General features: G+C 38.3%; 1 protein-coding gene across 11 annotated transcripts in view; it reads right to left on the bottom strand.

The window, feature by feature from the left end:
* The window catches only part of LRRFIP2 (LRR binding FLII interacting protein 2), a 54,329-nt gene that overhangs the window by 21,698 nt on the left and 13,623 nt on the right, over positions 1-19,008 (bottom strand). For 4 of the 11 annotated variants that reach the window (XM_053465949.1, XM_053465945.1, XM_053465946.1 and 1 more), the window contains exons 5-19: positions 14,491-14,544; positions 14,357-14,401; positions 13,958-14,026; positions 12,184-12,225; positions 10,748-10,813; positions 9,561-9,635; positions 8,867-8,914; positions 8,543-8,587; positions 7,943-7,987; positions 7,768-7,824; positions 7,007-7,069; positions 5,862-5,975; positions 4,520-4,564; positions 2,155-2,274; positions 650-721 (exon numbers count right to left, since the gene is read on the bottom strand). In XM_053465949.1, coding sequence (XP_053321924.1) covers positions 650-721; positions 2,155-2,274; positions 4,520-4,564; positions 5,862-5,975; positions 7,007-7,069; positions 7,768-7,824; positions 7,943-7,987; positions 8,543-8,587; positions 8,867-8,914; positions 9,561-9,635; positions 10,748-10,813; positions 12,184-12,225; positions 13,958-14,026; positions 14,357-14,401; positions 14,491-14,544 — 960 coding nt within the window. The remainder of the gene's footprint in view (positions 1-649; positions 722-2,154; positions 2,275-4,519; positions 4,565-5,861; positions 5,976-7,006; positions 7,070-7,767; positions 7,825-7,942; positions 7,988-8,542; positions 8,588-8,866; positions 8,915-9,560; positions 9,636-10,747; positions 10,814-12,183; positions 12,226-13,957; positions 14,027-14,356; positions 14,402-14,490; positions 14,545-19,008) is intronic. The other 7 variants (XM_053465951.1, XM_053465953.1, XM_053465952.1 and 4 more) reach the window with 5 other exon arrangements.

Raw genomic sequence — 19,008 nt, 5'->3', positions numbered from 1 at the left:
CAGGAGGCAGAGAGGCATATCTAGGGGGCAGAGGGTCACATCTATAAGTAAGGTCCATTATGAATTAAGGGGGGACCTTAAAATGGCTATTGGTTTTCCAAATTTATGTTTTTATATAACCTATGCCGACAAACTGCATAATAGATACCAAAAATGTTAAAATGCATGTATTCCTGCTCATTAGATAAAATACTGTTTTACCATTCCACTAATGTGTATTTTTTCTTTAAAAATATATTTTTTTCTTTAAAATAGCATCAAACTTTAAGGGTGCGGCCTATAATCGAGCCAATACAGTATTTCATATTGTTTGGTTACTACAGTAAAACTCTTCACATAGCATGCATACATTTGAAGAGTCTGCAACAAGACAATACAGAACAATATTTAAACAGGTTTTAATAGGGTACACATTGTTTAAGTTATGAAACATGCCTACTTTGCTGAAGTAAACACAAATGTAAATCGACAACACAAATATATAACTTGAGATAGCATTACAGCTTTAGCACGTGCTTTACTTCACTTTCATTTACATAAAGTTAGTCAAGCTCAAGCAGTCAGTTATGGAGCTGGAAATGTATCACTTCCAATTTAAGTCCAGAAAGCATGCTTTGGGAGGGAAGTGACAGGACTGGGGCCCTGATACCTTTAGCTCTTTTAGTCCCTGCATGTATCTCCCTTCTACATCTTGGATCTGGTCCTTAAGATCATAGATATCCTGCAGGAGATAGAATGGTTCATGGCCTATCAAACATTTATCTTCATGAAAAAAAATCATGAAAAGTGCCGGAAGCAATGACAAATGGAATAAACAAAACTTTACCTGTAAGCTAGAAACACAAGAGGAATCAAAAGACCAAATTAGTAATGTAATGAATTACCGTAAATATTCAAATTCATTTGGTTCAGGGGAGACACGTTTGCCGTATATTTTCTTTATTACCCATAAAATTGAACAGAATTAGGCAACCATCATTTTTTCTCCTAAAGGTAAAGATTGTGCTTGAGTAATCCATGAGTCTCCAGCTATGAGAGCACATTGGTTGGCCTACGCCACCCATTTTTACCGAGTCAACTGTACTATGAGAGACAATGTTCTGGTTCCAAACCTAGTCTATTTTACACCAGTACCATCTGGATGGATCTGTTGCCTTTCTGCTCCATTGGAAGGAAATAAGGTGAGGTTCTACAAATATAAGGGTATTTCAATGGTACATTTCAGCAGAGGGGTATATTGTGCTATGTGCGCACATGTTTTCTATACCAGTTACAGAAAAAGAATGAAGATAATGTCAAGTATGGTGATATGCTCAAAGCAACAAAAAAAAAATAAAAGACACTAGTAAGTAATATCCATTAACTTTATATCCTTGATTTTAATATTCTTAAAATCAAGGTATTTTAACATGAGTAGAAAAAAACTGCATTTGGTTTTAGACTAAATAGCTTGATTATTAGATATCTAATATATATCATAGCCTTGTCACTCTGGGAATAGTTGTTTGCGCTGGGCAACACTTAAGGTAAAGGTCCAATCAGTGTGCAGGTGTTGCAGTCGGAACAGAATTTCTGTGGACAGTTGCTGTTCTAATTGTGAGTAGGGTTGGTATGCCGAGAGTTACTCCATAAGGTTTGTGAGAGGCTTGTTATTCATAGTGCGTGTGCAGAGTAGGTGCTGAGGGCACCTTATTCACACATACGCAGCACATACGAGGAGGCTGCTTATTCATGCTTTGAACATCGGGTGTGGGTTGGAGTACAGAAGGCTGCTCAGTGACACTGTGAGCTCATAGAATGGGGTGGTGTGTTCCATGTAAGGTGTGAACTAGCAGCCTTCAGCACTGCTACCTACAATGAATGAGCAGCCACCTCCCACACACAAACCCTACCCGTCGCACATGGAGTAACAGCTCCTGCCCCTAAACACCCCCTCTGCTGCACACACTAATGAGCGGTATCCGCCCATCAACCCTAACTCATCACACAATGTATGGAGTAGCAGCCTCCGAATCCTTGTTTCTATTTTGCACATTGTATGTTTTTTTTTTTTTAGCAAACTACACTCAGACATTTTTCACTGCCTTTTGTCTGAGTATTCAATAATAATTAACAGAAGAGCAGAAACAATTATATTAAAATACATTGTCTTACCCTTAATTCACTAAGCGAGGCATCTGGATCCAATAGACTACTTGCATCTCCACTTCCTCTCCGAGAAGATGAACCACTAAAGGTTCCAGGTAATCCTGATGTTGCATTACGGGATGATGGCTAAAAAGAAATAAATAATATAATTCACATATACTATGTGTGATAATCTGCCTCTAGGCTTTTTGAATGCTGCATAATGTTGAAAAACCTTTGCCTTAGTCTTCTCCTAGAAAAGAAACACACAATAGCATACATTTGTTTCATTCAAAGAAGAATTTTTTTGAATATCTTCAATTCTTTTGTTTCAAGCTGTGTATAAACTAATCATACACACTAGGGTTCCTTGTGAATCCTAAATCACAAACAATGTTACATTCCTTGTAATGTGTAACTATAACATTTCTATCACAAAACATGAATAAGCTTTCTAAGTTTGCTAACAATAAGGCATTCAATACAAAGCAACTCTGCACCCTTGATCTTTGTGTGCAGAAGTTGTTAAAATATATTTTAAAATTATAAATGGTTGGGTGAGTAATAAAGGAAAAATGGGGGGGGCATGTATCTTCATAAAGGTTGTACTGAAGACTGTGTTCATCAGTCATGACGAGCGAAAATTCCCCTTTGTTCCAGTGCCCTTCTAAAGCTGGCTTTGGAGGACAGGTGGAGAATCTTCACTAACCAGGGAGGATGAATAAATAAATGTGCTTTTATTTAAAATATGTAAAAAGTTTATAAGCCTTAATAATTTTATATTTCTAATTGTGTTTTATTGTCTACCAATGGTGACTATACAGTAGCAAGAAAAAATAAGTGAACTTTTTGGAATTTCCAGCACTTACATATAAATGGGTCTTAAAATATTATATGATCTTCATCTAAGTTACAATAATGAACTAAACACTAACACTAACTAAAAAATACATATCACTATCGTTCTTGTCCATATTGAAAAATTAATTCAAACATTCACAGCGTAAGTTGGAAAAAGTATGTTAACCGTAGGCTTATCACTTCAACAAAAGCTAATTGGGGTCAAGAGTTAGGAAAACATGGAGAACACCAGAGACCCTAAGGGGAGCTTAAGCTGTTCTGTAAGGAAGAATGGCTCTACCGGGAGCGCTTGTTTGAGGTTACTGCTGTCAAATGAGGTTTAACTTGTTATTAAATTCAACGGTTCACTTAGTTTTTGAAAAAGTATCCTTTTACAAACAAGTAATGCAACCCCCCCCAAAAAAAAACAGGTAATTCCAAAGGGTTCATTTACTTTTTCATGCCACTGTATCTGCTGGTCTCCTTCCAAGATTACCAAAAGCGGTATGCAGCAGTAGTTACATAGTTACATAGGCTGGAAAAAGACATGCGTCCATCAAGTTCAGCCTTTCCTATATCTGTTAATTTGTTGCTGTTTGATCCAAAAGAAGGCAAAAAACCCCGGCTTCGCTCTTTCCAATTTTGCACTAACCAGGGAAAAAAATTCCTTCTTGACCCCAAAATGGCAGTCAGATTTCTCCTTGGATCAATAAGCTGTTTCCCCATAATTAAAGATTATATCCCCGAATATTATGTTTTTCCAGGTATCCATCCAGTTGCAGTTTAAACGTCTGTACAGACTCTGATAAAACTACCTCTGCAGGCAGAGAATTCCATATCCTTATTGTCCTTACGGTAAAAAACCCTTTCCTCTGCTTTAGTCTAAATCTCCTTTCTTCCAGTCTAAATGGATGACCACGTGTCCTATGCATAGTCCTGTTTATGAACAGATTTCCACACAATGGTTTGTATTGGCCCCGAATATATTTATATAACGTTATCATATCCCCTCTGAGGCGACGTTTTTCTAAACTAAACAGATTTAAATTAGTTAACCTTTCTTCATAACTATAGTGCTCCATTCCTTTTATTAATTTTGTAGCCCGCCTCTGCACCCTTTCTAGTGCTATGATATCCTTCTTTAGAAAAGGTGCCCAAAATTGCACAGCATACTCAAGGTGCGGCCTTACCATTGATTTATACAGAGGCAAAATTATATCTTTATTCCGCGACTTGATGCCCCTTTTTATAAACGACAATACCTTACTGGCCTTAGCAACCGCAGACTGACACTGCACATTGTTGCCTAGTTTGTTGTCTATAACAATTCCCAAATCCTTCTCATTTGTCATTTTAGGGTGTAGGTTGCTTGTGCATTCGCTACCCCGAAGTGCATAACTTTACATTTATCTACATTGAATTTCATCTGCCATTTGAGTGCCCAGTCCCCCAGTCTATCTAGATCCCTCTGCAGCACAGTAATATCCTGCTCGCCCTGTATAACTTTACCTAGTTTAGTGTCATCTGCAAACACAGAAACTACCGTACTTACCCTGGAGTAACTGTCAGTGTACTGCTTGTCTATCTTCTCATCCAACTGAAAGAAAGCCAAAATAAATCTAATAAGTAAGGCATCCTAGAGGGATGAAAATGCAAAAAGCTGTTAGGAAGACTATTATTTCTGTAAAGGTGTCTTTGTTGTCCATTCCATTTTAATGAAACAGTTGTGATCACAGTAGTCTTCCTCCTTAAAATCAAATTTGAGAATCGTTTTTGTTAGTATGAAAAGTAATACACAATGTATCACTCGTTTAAAGTTCTGCATGATATGTTTCAATCAAACCTGACAACCAACCTGACAACCAGCACACGTGGTGTCAATCAAGTGAAAATCTTCATGGAGTTTGACTTTCAAAAACCGTACTTCCTTCGCTGCTCCAGGGAGATTTTGGTTTGTGGACATAGCGCACAACATACATAGCCCATGCAATAGTATATAACTGTTAATTTGTATCATGTAGAAAAATATACATGCACGTTTGTGCTTTAAAGAACACACACATTTAAACACCTAGTTACTGATTATTTTGTACTTGTGTCAGAGGACCAGTGTTGCTTTCCATGGACACATTCTTAACAGATTATATCCCTATACCCAGTGACGCATTCTTGTCAGCGCTGCTATTCAATGGTCTGGTTAAATAGGAGGTCACTGATATCCCCAGCCGGCACATTAACAATATGAAAGGTTGTGTCGAGTCAGCACAGTCCTCCACAGTTTCCTTCCATGGAGGGTTCAGCCGGTGGCGATGCCCTGGCTTAGGCCTAGGCCAGTGCTAAAGGTAAATACATCAATGCCTATATCTCTATATAGAACTACAGCATTGGGCTATTTAAGCAATATTGTAACATACATCCTTCAGCACTGTAGCTCTTCACATATTTGGAGTTGATGGCACTGCAGTCTAAAGAGGCCCACTAACCTAGGGAATCATAGCAGTGTTGTGTTTGTATTTAGGATTTTGCAGCAAATAAAGCAAGCTTGTTTCAGTACAAGAACGATGGCACATATGAATCAGCTGGCCTATCAATTGGGTCTACTTTCCAATGAAAACTCAATTATAGTGCACGTGAGCCTCATGCAGTCTTTGGGCTGTGTTAAATTCAAGTCTAATTTTCAAAGCCTCAACCAAAGAAAATGTACTTTCATAATACCAGGGAGAAAATCGAGAGGGTTATTTACTTCTTTTACTTCTTTAAGGAAGGTGGGATAGAAATTTTTACAAAAAGCTTAACCAATGCTGGGATTCATCCGCCACTGTCCAATGCTACATGATATCAATAAACGTGTAAGTTAGTCACTGCCTCAGCACAACAACATGCATTACACTCACGCTATTTATATCGTGGATGCTGACATCATCCATATCAGACACAATGCTTCCCCTACGGTTGGAACGACTAAAATAATCAGCTGCAGATTCACTCTGGTCAGAGAAGTCTGATGCCTTAATGAGAAAGAAATGGCTTAGAAATGCTTTCATTGGATAAATTAATTGCAGGTTATTGTGAATGATTATGGTTTAAAAATGCATATACTTTATTTCTGCAATGGGTTCTCATGAAGGTTTCTCTACATAAACAAAAACTTAACCAAGTGAACCAAAACTAGCTCAGATTCATGTTTTTTTGTTTTCATTTGATTTGCTTTTTTACTAGTGCACAGAGGAAAGACATCAGCACTTATCATGGGCCAATAGCTGATGAGGAAAGAGTCACTGTGGGATTAAAGCAGTATAAATACAATTTTTTTTTTAGTTTGGTTTAAAAAAAAAAAAAACTAAAAAAACAGGAGCACTTTCAGCCTCAATGACAAACACAATGTAGAGCTGCTGACAGGATATAGCGGAGTTCCCTACAGAACCCATTTACAAACGAGACATGACCTGTAAATAGAGATTTACTTCCAGAACATTGTGCACAAGCATGAAGGTGCTTTTTGAGTTAATTAATAGTGGATAAAGAGGCAAAGGTGATAATTGTTAACCTTATTTGCATGTGCCTACCCAGAATCCCTTGTGGTTGTGAAAGCACCATGAGATTTCTGAGGGAAAAACAAGCCTTCTGGCTTGTCTGGTGTCTGTAGATGAGTGTTTAATAATACTTCTACTACTGAGTTAATTAAGGAACTCCTTAAACTAGGAGAAGGCTGGTGGGTTAATTGTTAAGTAGGGTAAAAAGCTACTCAGATTCCTAGTAAAGCAAGGTGTAAACAATATCCATAATGTTATCAATGTATACAAAAATACAACTATGAGACATTTTTTTATGTTAGCCAGTATCCTTCTTCGCAGTTATTTTAGTGCATATATATATTGGTAATAACTGCAGACTGTTAGATAAGGTATTTAACAAAACTAAAAACCACACAAGATACTATATCCAATGTAGCACTTCTTTAAGTATACATCGGTTTTACTCATGCTCAATAATATACAGAGATGGCAAATACTGTGTGAGAACATGCGGCTTTGCTCACCACGCTATCCCTTCTCCCTCGGCCAGCATTACGAGACGACACAGAACCCTCATCGTCTGTAAACTATCAAGGACAGAACACAAAATGCACACCATGAAACTGGCCCAGAAATGAACACGAACTGAAGCGATAGCGTACACGCCTTGGCAAAACACACAGGATTGTCAAGTACCAAAATGTCACTGCTGCAAATGTGTACAACACTTATTCCAATAGCAAGGGTTGATCTTTTAAACTAAGCAATGACAAGGAAAACAATGAGTTTTCACTTATTTGCTGTATCCTTCATATGGTATATGCAAGTCCTTCAAATTATGAATATTCTATGGCATGTCACGTTTTGAAGACAATGATTCCAAAAAGAAAAATATTCACAAACAAAAAAAAACATACAAATAATGAATGTAAGAGTTTCAATAAATTCTGTTTCTTGGGAATTTTAAACCCTGTATCTTTTTGTATCACATGAAAAGTTTAAAAAAAGCATTGGCATGCATTTGACATTACACACTGGAAGTGAAACTTTAAACAGTGATTGAAACCACAAGTCTTCATTAACTTGTGAGATCAAAGAAATAATTGTGTGGCGCAAATACATAAATAAGGGATGGATAACAATGTAATATGGAGCACAGGCAATTATGAAAGTCCCTAAAACAACTGTTCATCTTCACATGAGCCGAATGTTTTACGTGGCTAAGTCTTGTTTTAAACATGCCATGTGTTTTTAGGGCACGCAAACATGCAAGAAGACCTCTCACCGAAGGACTATTTCGTGCTGAGCTGGCTCTTGACGAGTAATAGCTGTACTCAGATGGCTGAAAACAATGTTACCGCAGAAAAGGAAAATTATAGAAACAGTAAGCAACAATGCCAAATTTCAAGATTCAGAAAGAAAAATAGAAGCCTGGAGAGGGGAAGGAAAGCAAAACTTACAGTGCGGGAAGAGTAGTTTGAAATCCCATCTTCATATAATGACGCCTAAGAAAAAGTACAAAGGTCTCTGCTAGGATGTTCCACATGCGGCTGAAAGCCAAATAACATATTCCCTAAAGGTATGTTATGCCATGCTGTTTAAAATACACCAAAAAGCAGAATGAGAGCACCTTCTTTTCCTCCAAAGATCACGTGAAGAACCTCATTTTCTTGGACATGATTTCATCTGACTCAAGTATCAAAGATGAAATCATGTCCATTTTTGGCAAAAATACATTACATTTATATACCCTAAACACCTGAGATGAATAAAATAAAGCCTAAATGTGCCACCCACCAAACGCTAATGCTTAGACCAACCTAAATTATAATCTAGATGCCATTTCATACAGTTGCCCAAAAATGTTTACTTAAAACAAGATAGGGGAAAACATGAATGTTAAATGCTAAACTGAATGTTAAAACCAATGTTTAAACAAGGCAGCAAGAAGCAATTTATGTAGCATTAATAAACTCTGATGGTTAAACTTGCACAAACCAGCTAATAGCGACGGTACATAAATTTCCCATTAACAATCCAAGCAGATTGCCAGTACTAACCGAACTGGAACTTCGGGTCAAACTACTACTTAAAATAGGAGAATTCTGTGAGGAAGGGGGAAAACAAAAGAAGAAAAAATGTCACCCTTTTGGCCTTTGGTATGCGTCTGTAGGGAATTGCAAGGTGCAATGCCAATAAACGAAGGCTTTATATTGATGTATTGTGCCGGTATAACTAAACTATAACAGTACACAAGCAGCTAAGCAATATATAATACGAATATCAAGTGCAAGATTCTGCACGGATTCTGAGTTATTGGAAGACATCTCAGTAAACTACAGATTATCACGATTGCTGTAAATATTCTGCCGATCCGTACTAACCCTGAAACTCTTGGTGGTGGCCAAAGGATCGCTGTAAAGTGAAGAGGACTAAAGGAAAGATATAGGAAGTATTTAAAACGGGGTTGTTGTTTTTTTTTTCTCACAAAAACACTGCAAGGCATGCAAGAAACACACACACACACACACATATATATTTATATCATGAAATATAGATCAAATATAGATCAACCAGCATGCCCTGCTCCCTGTCATATACACACACACACACACGCATTTTCCATAACCCTTTTATGACATGTTTTTTAATGCATTAATTAACTTTCACACTATCTCACATTACAATATTCCAAAAGAAATGATCTCACTAGTCTTCGAGAGCCACGGGGATGCAAAGTATCTTACCCACTCATGTGCATGGTGCGTGAATGTGATTTTTATTTGTTATTTAAACTACTGTATATATAGCATAAATTAAATACATGTGCAGGGTCAGGTTATGAATCAGTGGCACTTCAGAGAAAAGCAATTGCAGTATTTCCTGTTTGGACTCTGCTCCTACTTTAACATCTGCAGGCCTTGTATGGAGACACAAAATCCTGTGTATATGCTAAGTTCTAATAGCTTAGCCTAACAGGCCAACAGTTCAGATATGAACCATTACTTCTCCATTCAGTGGTTATGCTGTGCATGCTTTAAAATACCCAACAAACTGCAAACTAGCAGGATAACAGACCCGAGGGTAGTAGGTAGAGATGGGTTTGCTATGCTTAAGACTGGTATATTTCCTCTGATCATGGTAAAGTCCGCTCTGTAAAAGGCAAAATATAAGTTAGAAAGAAAGGAAGGAAAGCAAAACATATATCTACCTTCTAACCTATGTATTGGAGAAAACATTAAAAGTAGAAAGAAAAGAAGAGCAATTTGCCAATACAAAAATAAATTTGCTTTAGCAGCATTTATAACCTCTCTGCAACAAAGACTATATTCATGCTTATGAGATATACCGGTATTCACTTAAGGGGGAGTTTGCAGGGTAATTACTGAGCATTATGAAAGGGATGACCCATTCCTACCGGACAAGCTAAGCCGGACCGGTATAGTGCATAGGAAACTGTGTTTTAAGAACCCCCCACATCATCTAAGCATAATGCAAGGCCAGTTTGGTCCCTCTTTCAAGATACTCTTGCCAAGCACAGCAAAAATAGACAATTTAATAATAATAAGCTTTTCATTAGGCAGTGTTGCTAAAGTGGGTATTCAAATGGGCAACACTTGGTCCTATTCTTTGGCATATTATTTATCCAGACTGTTTCGCTCTAGTAGCAAGCCAGAGTATTCTGTTGATTTGGATCTGTGGCAATCTGCCAGGTAGCCACTAGTATTTATCATTTTAACCAATTCCATACTAGCGTACATAGTCATTCTGTACTTTTTAAGCTTGAAAGTACATTTTCTTTATTTTATTATTGCCTGTGGTAGCCTGGTTTCATAATTTGAGAATGGTTTGATCTGGGAATTCATTTCAGCTCTAGCTATGTCAAACCACTGAAGTCTCAAGTAAAAGCCACCCCACTTAACGGTAACAAGTATTAAATATTTAGATACAACGCCTACATTTAATTTCAACCGAAAATATTTTTCAGTATTAATAACTGAACAGGGTAACCTGTGTCAGTGTAAAATCATGGCTTCCATATGTTAATAGAGACAAGAAAAGAAACAAAAAAAATCTGCATTCGCCCATTAACCCTAGCCAAATTAAAAGCTTAGGAATGTTTTTTGAACCGTTTTGTTTAACCGGTATACACGAGCTGGTTAAGAATTATAAAAATTGCCCTTTTAAGATGAGTATGTTATAACACTATTTACACCTATAAAAACCAACAATATTTTCAGCATTCTGACTCTTTCTGCACTAACCAGTAGGTCTTTACGAGAACTAGATGGCTTATCCTTGGTAGAATATGAGGAGCTGTAGATTTGGTTCTGCAAAGAGAAACTGCATTAGCATACAGAAATGAGAGACTACACAAGACATTGCAACCCGCCTAAAAACATTGGTTTACCGTGCCTCTTCCTGTCAAATAGATCAAAGGGTAAGCCCAATGAAGAGTGGGGTCGGGGTATAAGTAATAAGAGCACTTGAAATCTATGTTTTATTAGTAACTAGTGCATCCGGATCAGTAAATGGTATTGGAAAGCCCTTTGCCCTGCTAACTACTAAATGCCATCTCGGCTATTCACAAATGTTCAGTTCCGAAGGGTAAACCACAGCAGGTGCTAAAGGCTGACCCTACCAAAAAGGCAGCTCGGGCAGCTGGCGGGAGAGTACCACCAGGTTCTCTCATTTCTTTGTATGTAACTTTTTGCAGGAAGAGGTAACAAAGTTCACCTATGGTGCTAGAAACCCCAGGGCCAGCACTGCTGGTGCTGCTCTTGGTTTCACAAAGCATCCAGTACATGAGGTGGTAGAATAATCCAATGACAAAGTACTTTTCCAACAAATCAGAGAAAGCACAATATGTTCCAGTTTTTCTATAGTATAGTAGTTTAGGTTGAGAAAAGACTTGCGTCCATCAAGCTCAACCCTTTTCCTATTGCTTGTTAACCGCTGTTGATCCAAAAAAAAAAAACCCTTATGTCAGCAATTTCGAATTGTGCTTTCAATGGGGACACATTTCCATCTTGACTCCAAATGGCAATCAGATTTCTCCTTTGATCAACAAGTACTAAATCAATATTAATTCCTATACTATCATACATAACCCTTTATGTGCTACGTCATTAAAAAAAGTATCCAGTTTACACAATTTCAAATTCTAAGCATGAACTCTAGACCTGTTACCCAGCTACTAAAACGGAAGAAGGGCCAACGATCAGGGGTTTAGAAGCCCAGTGGTACAAAAACCCATATAAGCCTTGATGATTTGTCTGCTCAGCTAAGCTAATTTATTCATTTCTCTTGTACACTTTTTTACTTTCAAAGAAAGCTAGTTTGGGCAAGATGTCTGAAACATTCCATAGAAAATGTTGGTCTGGAGCTTATAATTAATATTACTAAACAAAATATGTTTAGTGATGGCAGCTACATTTTGAATGTCATCATGTCAGGGAGAAAAACAACGAAAATAATAACACAAGTCAGTGAATTTACTACAAAGCGAAAGGGAGGAGAACCAAAAAAGTAAATGTTAAACTGCAATTTCTAAAAATTATGTAAATGGTAGTTAGAGTAAGTGTTGAGTTAAGGTTTCTTTAGATAGTTAGCACATCTTTGATTATTAATAGAGGAAAACTGTTAGTAAGCTGTGTAATTAAGGAAATCGTGCTCACACGCACACACATACACTACATACGGAGAGAGTACTTCTTCTGGAGCTATCCTTTAGTAAATCATACTGACATCCAATTAATGGAGAGAGAGAGGGAGAGAGATAAAAAAAAATATATTATGAGCAGTGTGTGGTAATGCAAATAAATGATAAACATAAAATAAAGTTAAGAAATGTCTGATTAACCCCTTAAACCCATTAAAAACAGTGCATCGTGATGCATTTGTCATGAAGGGGTTAAAAGACCTTCAAAGACCTTCAAGTTTATATTGATGTTTTTCAACTAATTTAGTCTGAACATGTCAGATTCTTTATGCTATAGTACTGACTAATAGCTTGCTGACTAAGATGCTTAACTTTCACCATATACATTTCTAATAAATATATTAGTATAAAACTACAGAGCAATCCACTTGCTAAATCTAGGTTTGTACTGTATGTGCAAAACATGAAATTCTACAATTGGTCATTTATTCAGCTACAGAACAGGAAACCCAAAACAAGACACACCCTGTTATCCGTCATCGACCAGAAACAAATGGATATGAGTAAGCAATGGCACAAAGCCACACATGATAAACCTCATGAGTCAGTGAAAGGCTGCTATTATATTTCCAATTTAATATATATATATATATATGTATATATGTATATATATATATATATATATATATATATATATATACATACATACATACATAATATTTTCTTCCAACCTCATTCAATGTTCTCTTTAAAGCAGGGCAAAAGGGGGAGCTGCCCAGGGCTGTTTTCTTGAAGACAACCCAAAGTTGCTATCTACTGCAAGATGCTATCCATGTGTGTGTATTATTCACTCCAACAGCAAATCATGACATACACAATCATGAGTTGGGAAGCGTATCAATCCAAAAATACAAAGTGAATTTCACAGCACATGCTATGTTAGGTATTGACAACCCAATTAATACTATTAAATCAAGTGCACATTTCTGTCATGTACAAGCTTTTTTGGGTTTACAGAGGGACATTGTATGTTTGCCAGACTTAAAGAAAAAAATCTTCCTTCATGTTGCAGTCCCAAATGGTATGATTATGAGAAGATGGATAATTAAAATATCTTTCAAAGGTGGGGCACTCTGAATCTTATCCAATACTAACATATTAGGGAACATTGCTTGAGAAAGCTCCTAAAGTGTTCACACACCTCCGTGTGTAAAATAAATAAATAAATAATAATAATATAGCGCAAGTTGCACTTGTCTGCACAAGCCTGATGTTACTTTTGTTATTACAAAAAACTATTCTGGAAGTAAATTGCCAGACTTATGCTGCATAAAACCAGTCAAGGGGGCTTATTCACTAAATGTGGAAATAGAAGAGGAGTTTGCAGGAGAGTTATGGTATTAACACGTGCACTTCTTCATTCATTATGAAAGTCGACACTAGATACTAGCAGGATTCTTCAGTATGTGCTGAGCTGGCCATGTATAATTCAATAGAAAGAGACTTCAACTTCAAATAAAGGGACTATAATATCCCAAATGCACTCAACATGCACATGGTTCTTTTGACTGACCAGGTTCATTCATAAACAGTGTTTCTCATGGAAAGGCAGATGAGAAGCGAATAATAAGAATAAAAAATAATAAGAATAAAAAAGATTGGGATTGTGGGGTTTTTCACTAATTCCCTATGGAAACAAGCAATAAAAAATAAATTGTCTGCTGCTTGTTCCATGCACATATAATGTTGTTAATGCATAGCGTTCAAACTTGCCAGAGTGCACACAACACAAATGTAACCTCTGGCTACACACCACATGGTCTCTCCTCTTGGAAGTGCTTTCTCTGCCCTTGTGTGAGTCACGCACATCCACTGATGAGCTCTTCAAGATAACAGAAAAATAAAACAAATGAATACTTGCATTAAGAAGAAAATGAATCAACCCCATTCATAACATAATCTGCTTCTATGCCAAGCAATGAAGTAGTAAAACACATCTATGCACATGGTGCTGATTTGTTGCTCAAACATGGTGCTTACTCATTACAGCAAAATAATAATTGTAGAATAATAATAATATTTTAGAATTTTAGTTTCACCTTAATTTAATTTTCTCATTTGCAGGTTTTTTGTTGGTCTAGGGACACATTAAAAAATACACACGCATTAAATAAACAAAAGGCGGAAAGGAACTCTGGAAGAGAACACTAACCCTGTGAGTGTCGAGACCCCGACTTGATGTCAAACTTGAAGAACCCTATGACAGTGAATTCAGAAAGAAAATTGAAGTGTAATGAACGGATTAAAAGAAAGTGATGAAAAACAATGTAATTAAGCAGTACAAACCACATAAGGCCGCTGATTGGATCGGTGGGAATACTTGGCCCTGTCTGAATCCTCCTGAGAGGGAAATTATTATTAAAGAACATTATATATATTATATATCTGTTTCTGGCATGCGGGAACTCTACAGTAAGGCACACTGTTAGTAGGCACCACACTTTCATTAAAACACATTCGCATTATTAACATGCATTTCCAGAACAGAGCAATTCATTTCTCAGTCTAACACACAGTATTACTAAACAGGATTTGCTCTGGATTCACTTACAGTAATATCTCAACTGTGCCCCAAACAAGTTGGCTATCAACCAGCATAAACATTACGTAGGGGAAAATCTCAGTTACACCTGAGGCCGGCCTAGACTCGAGCTGACATGGAGGAAGCTCATTGTATGCCTTGTATGTAGTTAGCTTTGGTAAGGCTCAAGAGTCTCACCTGCACTACTTTTTGTCTAAATGAAAACCAGCTTTTTAGATTTTACATCCCGTAAATTTATTGTAAACATTGAGTTCTTCAACTTAAGTATGAATCTGTAAAAATACCCATCATAGAACACTTCATATGCAACAACCTAGTACATATAAAAGTACTCAGTTTTTAAAGCCGTGACTCAATGAAATTGCTACGGAGCATAAAGTTTTACTTAAGTTCAAAAATACCTTAAATTGACAGATATTAGATATAGATAAAATGTATATAGTAAAAAGAGAACGTCATGGACATCAGAATGGCCTACAAGTTACCAGTGGCATCACCTGGTAAATCAACTCTATCCTGCATGTTTAAATGCTTTTGCCCCTCTTTCTCCTTTAACCTTACTGTCTTTTTTGCCTTCTCATTGCCCTTTGGTTTTTAACACTCTCTTTACTTTTTCACTCTCTGCTTCATAGTTCAAGCTGTCACTGGGTTTCAGAAAATAGCTATAATCCTATAAGTGCCAGAAAGATGTGTCAAATGTATTCTCCAATAGTCTCCTTTATCTCATCTTACATACCATTCTCACCCAGTTCCATCTCTTACTGACCTACCCGCAACCTAACTTGCTATGTATGAAGTAATTATTAACCTTTCTACAACACTTTGCTTTCCCTGCCTTCGAGTGTTGTAATTCAAAATATAAAAGTCCTTCTTACATTCAATCTATAACCATTATCTAAAAGTAAAGGAGTAAATGAATATAAATTTAAAATGATACATTTGATTCATATATCCACATTCATAAAGACAAAGAACAATTGTGACCTATAGCTTTTACCAGTATTGCATTATAAATGTGCAAACACGAGAAATCACTGGGAGACCTGATACTTCAATGTGAGGAATGTTATAGAGCAAGATTTTCCACCTGAAAAATGAAAAAAAAACCCTGAATTTTCTTGTCAGCTTGGTTAGTTTACGCCAGGGCTTGAAAAATTTGTTGTGAATCTAGGCGCCAGCTAAAAAAGTTAGGAGCCAGGATTTTTTTTAAACTAACAGTTGCTCAGGAGTGATCTGATCATCATCAGCCCACTTACTAAACTCACAGCATTTGACCTGGAAGCACCCTGGACTTTCAGGTCAATGCTGTTTTTTGTTGTTTTTTTTATTATTATTTGTTTTGATTTTTTTTATTTATTTTTTAACTCTTTCAATGCTGATGTTCCATTAGAGCACAGCATTGACTGATATTTATTCCCCGCAAGCTTGAAGGGACAAATGTTAACCCCTGCAATGCCTCGAATGTGTCATACACAATTGTGGCATTGAAGGGGTTAACGCTGCACTGTCGCTCTCATGGAGCATCAGGCAGCAGGGGGGTGTTGTGTCAGATCAACACGCAACCCCCTTCCCTGAAGCAGCCTACAGAATCACTCCGTGGGAGTGATCACATGCTCGGGGGTGGGCTTTGAGTGGCTGTGCTGTCTGCCCAGACTCCTGGGCAGACAGCAGCAGCAGCAGCAGCGACCCTGCGATCACCACGATTGTGGCGACGTGGGGGCGTTTTTCGGGGATTTAACAGGCTGACAAACACCTAAGCGCCAGGGCAAAATGCTCAGTCGTCATGGCGACCTGGGATTTGTCGAGCCCTGGTTTACGCTAGCTACACACAAATCTTTGTGATCACACACGTCATGGTGCCTTTAACCGTTTCACTGCCAGGTCCATATCCACCTGAACGTCTGGATGGATTTCACAGAAGAGAAGCATAACCACTAGTAGCAACTAAGTAAAGCCTAAAGCAGGAAGTCATTCTTTAATATACAAACTTTCATAGAACCTGTGGTGATCAGTATCCACAACACAAGGTTCGCTTTAGGATCAAAGCAGTTCTCCCAATTGCCCATAAAAAAAGTTTAAATTAAGTTAAAGGGCAAAGTCTGCACTTTATATACATCAGTTATACTATAAAATTAAACTGGGTAAAAAGAAAGCAAATCATTATGTGGAAAAAGAGGGTTTCAGGATTTCAGTGCTGAATCATTAAAACATTAAAATGGGATAAGTGCTGCTGAAATAACCTTGGATTAGCTCCAGATAAAACGCAATAGACTGTGATTGCACTCATTTTCACAGTACAGCTGCCAAGAGAGGGGAAAACAGGTCTATTGGCAGTGCTGGTATTATTTGGGACTGTGATTTCAAGACGATGCACTTGTGTTTCATAAAACAGACAAGATACTGTGATAAGCTTTTATGTACACACACAACAAAGGCCAAAATTAGTTTGCCGTGTCTTGTACCAGAAAGAACGTGAGTGGTTGACCGCTTGTCTCATATAATATTTATAACAACTGCACAGCCAGTCAACGATATGTTGCCTGATTTAAGGTGTCAGTCTTTTTAAAATTAAAAGGTTATTTAAGAAAAAAAAAAAAAAAAACTTTGGACAGTATTCAGGCTTTTGACACTATTCCAACAATTTAAAGATCTTCTTCTACAAGTGGGCTTCTAGTTGGTTATTTGGTTGTAAGAGTTGTATTTGGTACTGCTAATTTTTTCTCTCTCTCCCTCTCTCTCTCTCTCTCCCTCTCTCTCTCTCTCTCTATATACCGTATTGGCTCGAATATAGGCCGCACTTTTTTCCCCCACTTTAAGACTTTAAAGTGGGGGTGCGGCCTATATTCGGGGTCTAGCGCCTGACGCCCGGGACATGCGCGGGGTTAGGATACAGATCCCCCGCAGCGGTGCAGGGGACCTGTATCCTACTGTCTGATACGCTCAGACAGCCTCCCCTGCCAGCACTTCCCACGGGGGGGGGGGGGGTGCCGGCACGGGAGGTTGTCTAAGCGCATCGTTCGGATGCGTTTTACCTCTGCACCCCCCCCCGGACTTACCGGAGCAGACTCCCGGGTGTCTTGCAGGGTCGGCGGGGGACGTCTACGCAATACAACTTCCGGTGCCGGATGTGCCGGTACCGGAAGTTGTATTGCGTAGATGTCCCCCGCCGGCCCCGCAAGACACCCGGGAGTCTGCTCCGGTAAGTTGGGGAGGGGGGGGGCAGAGGAGGACAGTGGTAGCATATCTCGGGGAGGGAGGACAGTGGCAGCGTATCTCGGGGAGGGAGGACAGTGGCAGCGTATCTCGGGGAGGGAGGACAGTGGCAGCGTATCTCGGGGAGGGAGGACAGTGGCAGCGTATCTCGGGGAGGGAGGACAGTGGCAGCGTATCTCGGGGAGGGAGGACAGTGGCAGCGTATCTCGGGGAGGGAGGACAGTGGTAGCATATCTCGGGGGGCGGGGGGGGGGACAGAGTGGCAGTATGTTTTTTTGGTGCTTTTTTAAAGAAAAAAACTTTTTCTTTAAAAAAGCACCAAACTTTTAGGGTGCGGCCTATATACGGGGGCGGCCTATATCCGAGCCAATACGGTATATATATATATATATCTCCGCTCATCTAATGATCTCCATCTGCCCTCTCATCTCTTCTCATCTGGTTTCTAGTTCACATGCTTAAAAGTCTTCTCAAGTGCTGCTCCTATCCTCTGAAATGCCCAACCTGGTCTATAAAAGCTAATGAAAAACCTGCTAAATAGATTCTACTGTTTGTCCTAAGTTTAGAAATACCCAATGTTTTTATGTGTTTTTGTTTTTTCTGCATGTTATGGGGCAATAAATGCTTGCTATTTCAAAACCATTTTTCCCAGATCTGGTAATTCTTCCACCATGTGCTATTTCGGGTATGTTTGAAACTGGCCAATGCAATTTACCCCATCAAACCATACATTTTTGAGGACTAGACACCCCAGGGTATTTCAAATGCTAGTATTTTAACTAATTCTACCACGAGTCAAACTTTGTGGTAGTCATTTTTTTCCCACACACATTTTACTTCACGCATGAATTAACAGGTCCTGGTATATTTCACACAACACCCCTATATGTGTTCAGCAACATCTCCTGAGTACAGTGATACCACCCATGCATACAGTGTATGGCGGATGTTGACGCCCACAGTGTTGCTGAATGCCTTGACATCGAAGCATTACAGCAACACCGTTTGGGTGCAGAAAGTGAACGTAGATTGAAGTGATGACTGTAGTT

The sequence above is a fragment of the Spea bombifrons genome, chromosome 5 (genome assembly GCF_027358695.1).
Source record: "Spea bombifrons isolate aSpeBom1 chromosome 5, aSpeBom1.2.pri, whole genome shotgun sequence".
Lineage (NCBI taxonomy): Eukaryota > Metazoa > Chordata > Amphibia > Anura > Pelobatidae > Spea > Spea bombifrons.
This window is presented reverse-complemented; position numbering and strand designations above follow the sequence as displayed.